Here is a 5,102-nt window from a genome sequence, read left to right as displayed (position 1 = left end):
TAGTAGTATATATATATATATATATATATATATATATATATATATGTATATATATGTATATATATACGATGCAGTTGAGATTGTGTTGATTGATTGAAGACACACATGTAATGACGATATGGCACATTGCTACTACGCAGTGAGAGAGTCCGACATATCTCTTTCACAACAACACTCCAGCATCTAACGACATGCAGGCTAGCTGAACTCGCGCTAACTCGAGCTTAGAAAACACACGCGCATACCTGGGACTAGTCTTCGCCTCCCAGACTCTGCAGGACTGGCTGGTAAACTTTGTACAAACTTACATACACGTGCACGCACGCACGCGAGCACGTACGCACGTAGAAAGATTGTTCAGACCTCGTCTTGACACGGATGCGTGACGATGCGATGAGAGGGTTTCTTCTGCAGGCAGCGCCAGGAGGGAGGGGGAGGGGAGGGGAGAGAGAGAAACAGCTCTCTCTCCCCATCTCTCTCTCTATCCGTCTCTGTCTCTCTCTTTCTCTCCCTCTCTCTCTTTTTCTCTCTCTCTCTCTCCCTCTTTCTCTCTCTCTCCCTCTCTCTCTCTCATTCTCTCTCTCTCTCAGTGAGGCCGTCCAGAGTAAGAGTCGTCTGCTGCGAAGAGCCACTCGTCACGCGAGAACTCGCGAGATCGGCCGCGGGGCGTCACCGACCATCGTCAACGTCGCCATCACCGCATGGCAATCGTCAACGTCGCCATCGCCGCGGGGCATCAGCGAACATCGTCGTCGTCGTCGTCGCCGCCGCTGCATGACTTCAGCTGAGCGGCTGCTTGGCGGACTTCTCCATCTGCTGATGCTGGCTGCGGATGGCGAAGCGGTTCACGTGCACGGGTATCGGCACGACGATCTTACTCGCCGTCTGCGAGCCGCCGCTGCCGCCGCCGCTGCGTCCGTTCGCGTTACCCGCCTTCACCCGCTTCCATTTCGCGCGGCGGTTCTGGAACCAGATTTTCACCTGCACCTCGCTCAGCTTGAGCGCATGCGCGATCTGCGAGCGCTCGGTGAGGGACAGGTACTTCTTCAGGTGGAATTCTTTCTCGAGTTCGAGTAGCTGTTCGCTTGTGAACGCCGTGCGCCGTCGCCGCGTCTTCCCCGCCTTTGATCCTCCCCCTCCCCCTCCCCCTCCCCCTCCTCCTCCGTTGCTTCCTCCTCCTCCGGCTCCGTCGTTCTCCGATGTGTCGGTTTTTCCGAGCTCGCCGTCGCTGTCGCTGGCGTCGCTGGCGTCCATGTCTGGACTCGCGCTGTCGTAGAGTCGTGGTGCGTCGGTGACCAGAGGTGCTGCTGCTGCTGCTGCGGCGGCGGCGGCGGCGGCGGCGGTGTCTGCACATAGAGAATTGGGAGAGAAAAAAACAACTACTAGTAACGACACTGGATGATTTATGAGCGGCTGCGCGCCGCCGCGGGCGTTAGAAATCATTCACGTACACCTCTCTCTTTCTCTCTCTGTCCCTCTCTCGCTCGCTCTGTGTGTGTGTGTCTCTCTTTCTCTCTATCTCTCTCTCTCGCTCGCTCTGTGTGTGTGTGTGTGTGTCTCTTCTTTTGTCGTCCGTGTGCGCCTGCGCGCTTGGTGTGCTGTGGTATGCGCGTGTGTTGTTTGTGTGTCTATATGTGTTCTGTCTATGGGCCTGGTCGCCTATGCGGGTGTGTGGCCTATGTGTGTGTTCGTCTTGTGTGTGGTGTCTAATGGTTGTGAGAGTTCGGGCCGCGGGTCTTGATACGAGATTTATTCTGCTGGCCAGCTCAATTCCACAAAGCGGTGCCATAATCGCCGGCGTGTGCGTTCAATTATCTGGTCGCGGCATACAATCTTGCTACAGTCAGCGATGGCCATCAGCTCTGTTACTATAAATCTTAACCGCCGCCTGCCCGCTCTGCCTGCGCTGTCGTAAGTGTGTGCCTGCCGCCGTAGGGACCCTCCTAAAGTGCCTAGGCGGGTGTGCAGCGTGTGTCACTGTGTGCCATTGTGCGGTGCTGTTGAGTGCGTGCGTGCGCTGTTAGTGTGTGCGTGCGGTGAGTGGGCTGTGCAGTGGTGCGGTGGCCAAACTAGTTTATCGTTTACTGCGCGCACAGCAACACTTCGTAAGAGTAGACGCAGAGAGGAGTAGAGAGAGAGACGAGAGGAGCAAGATGATGAGATCGATGAGAAATGAAGGAGAGCGCAGAGATCGAGAGAGAGACTGAGAGAGAGAGAACTGAGAGAGAGAGAAGAGAGATGAGGTGTACGACAGGAGAGACGTAGAAGGACGTGAAAGAGGCAGTACGGACCAGACACAGATAAAATGAACAGAGACCTCACGAACAGTGAAAGAGACTGACGCGTGAGACAGACGATAGACCCAACATGACACACACACACACACACGCACACACACACAACACACACACACACACACACACACACACACACACACACACTACTCACATCACACATCACACACACTACACACACACTACACAACACACACACACACACACACCACTACACAACACACTCACACAGCACAGATGAGCAGGAGTAGAGAGAGAGAAGAAGAGAGGATGAGAGAGAAAGAGAGGCAGAAGAGGAGAGGAGGGAGAGAGGAAGATAGAGGACCGATGAGAGAGAGATGAGATAGAGATAGATGAGGAGAGATAGATAGAGAGGAGTAAGACGATAGAGAAGTAGAGAGAGAGAGAGAGAGGAGAGATGTTGGAGATGAGATGAGACGGAGATGAGAAAGAGAGAGGACGTGGGCGCGCTTGCGCGCAACGTGTGTGTGTGTGTGTGTGTGCTGTGGTATGTGTGGCTGTGTGTGTGTGTGTGTGTTGTTGTGGAGAGATCTGAGCTAGAGAGAGAGAGATGAGAGACCGAGAGAGGAGATGACTAGAGAGATTGAGAGNTTGACTTTCCGCACGTACAACCGTCTCCCGGTGTACTCCAATGTCTATCCGCTGTTAGGTACTGATACGTCTGTTTTTCTGGCCGACTGCCTGAGTGCTTGACTGTTTAGTAACCTCTCAGTCTGTCTGTGTTCGTATCTTGCTGTCTATTTCTTTCTATTTCCTTTCTCTCTGTGTTCTCTCTCTCTCTCTCTCTCTCTCTCTCTCTCTCTCTCTCTCTCTCGCTCTCTCTCTCTCTCTCTCTCTCTCTCTCTGTCCCATTCCTTCGTTCTCTCTCCGTTTTTGTCCCACAGTCTACCCGTCAGTATACTTCACCCTTCTGCCCTCTCTCATACATCACTCCCTTTCTCATCTCACTCACGCTTCCATCTATTTTCCTTGTGCGTGCATCTACGAAATAACGAAAACAAACACAGGCACGTGCATCGTGCATCGTGTCCTGCTAACGAAAACAACGACAACAACACAAAAACAATAACAAAAACATATACAATAAGCACAACAATAAAAACAATTACAAATACAATAACAGCAGCAACAGCGAGCACGACGATATCCGCAACATCATTATCAACAGCAAAAACAATAACGACGATGACAACAATTAAAAACAATAACGACGACGACAACGAAAACAACAACAACAACAACAACAACAACAACGACAACAACGACAACAACAACAAAAACAATAACGACGATGACAACGAAAACAACAACAACAACAACAACAACAACAACTACAACAACAACTACAACAACAACGACAAAAACAATAACGACGATGACAACAAAAACAACAACAACAACAACAACAACTACAACAACAACAATAACAGCAACGACAAAAACAATAACAACATCAACTACAATAACAACTGACAACGATGAAGACGATGACGATGAAGAACAGCTTACCTTTCAAGTTCGCCGCGATCGCGTCGCGATGATGCGTCCTCGACGACGACAATATCGGACTAGATCCTGGCGACCGTCGCTGCGTCGGCAGCTCCTCACGGCACGGCACGGGCGTAAACGACGACGACCCGTCGCCGTAGCCGACGCGTCCGAGCGACGACGGCATCGCGTACGTCGGCGGCGTGTACATGGACGTCGGCAGCGCCCCGCTGGCGACGCTAAACGCCGACGACGACGTCGGCGGGGGAACGACGGCGAGTAGTGCCGAGTCTGGTTGCTGGAAGGCTGGACGATGTAGGAACATGTATCCGCTGTAGAGTAGAGGCATTCTAGCTGCTGCTGCTGCTGCCGCTGCTGCTGCTGCCGGCGACGGCGGCGGCGGAGGACTAGCGATGAGGTTGTCTATGGAAAACGAAGAGTACGCCGACCGCTGCATCATGTTCGTCTGCTGTGTGATGCAGGTTTCGTCTGCTGCTGCTGCTGCTGCTGCCCGACTGTGCCGACGTGGGAACCGAGAACCAACAAGCCGCGCTGGCATCAGGGATATGGTGCTGCTGTTTAAGTCGTGGGGTGGGCGCGCCAGTCCGCCATCCGTCTTTCTCAAATTACGCTCCACTCGGCGTTCGCGGTGTGTCACAAATTGCTCCGACACGCTGACGTCATTTCGGTAAACGCGAAAATGATTGGAGAGGAGGTGTCGGCGGCGGCGATGCCGCGCGTGCGCACGAGCGCCGCGCTCGTTCGCTGCCTCCTGATTGGTCCGTGACGACTTACACAATTTGCCTGCCACGCCGGCTTAATCAAGTGTGAATAATTATGATAAATGGCCGATGATTACGACTAAACTGAAAACGCTTTTTTTTCTCGGTCTCTCTCTCTCGGAGTTTTCGCCGCGACCGGCTGGCTGGCTGGCTGTTGCGTTGAAAAATGAGTCTAGTAGAATTCAAGAGTATTAAGTGCATAATAGAAAGGTTATGCATTTTACCCGTGGGGCCAATTTGGCCCGAGGCCCTCTGCCGTTGTGGAATAGCGCCTGCGCGGTGCTGATTGCTGCTGTTGCTGTTGCTGTTGCTGTTGCTGTAGCTGTTGCTGTTGATGCTGCTGTAGCTGTTGCTGTTGATGCTGCTGTTGCTGTTGCTGTTGCTGTTGCTGTTGCTGTTGCTGTTAAAACGCACGCACGCGCATAAAACTGCGAATAAATAATTAAAGTAGATAAATATATATAATTACTATTTGTCATTTTCACCCCTGATATATATATATATACATATATATATA

The 5,102-nt window shown here is 52.0% G+C and overlaps 1 protein-coding gene across 1 annotated transcript in view; it reads right to left on the bottom strand.

Annotated features, from left to right (window-relative positions):
* Positions 1-530: 530 nt before the first annotated feature.
* Positions 531-5,102, bottom strand: part of LOC106817363 (homeobox protein GBX-2-like) — a gene marked incomplete at its 5' end in the record, with an annotated part of 9,454 nt that continues 4,882 nt past the window's right edge. The window contains 2 exons of the mRNA XM_014822022.1: positions 531-1,127; positions 3,825-4,101. Of these exons, the coding sequence (XP_014677508.1) occupies positions 781-1,127; positions 3,825-4,101 (624 nt within the window). The remainder of the gene's footprint in view (positions 1,128-3,824; positions 4,102-5,102) is intronic.

This window comes from Priapulus caudatus, unplaced genomic scaffold (assembly GCF_000485595.1).
Source record: "Priapulus caudatus unplaced genomic scaffold, Priapulus_caudatus-5.0.1 Scaffold1700, whole genome shotgun sequence".
NCBI classification, from domain to species: domain Eukaryota; kingdom Metazoa; phylum Priapulida; class Priapulimorpha; order Priapulimorphida; family Priapulidae; genus Priapulus; species Priapulus caudatus.
The sequence above is the reverse complement of the archived record's forward strand: the minus strand, read 5'-3'. Positions and strand labels throughout refer to the sequence as shown.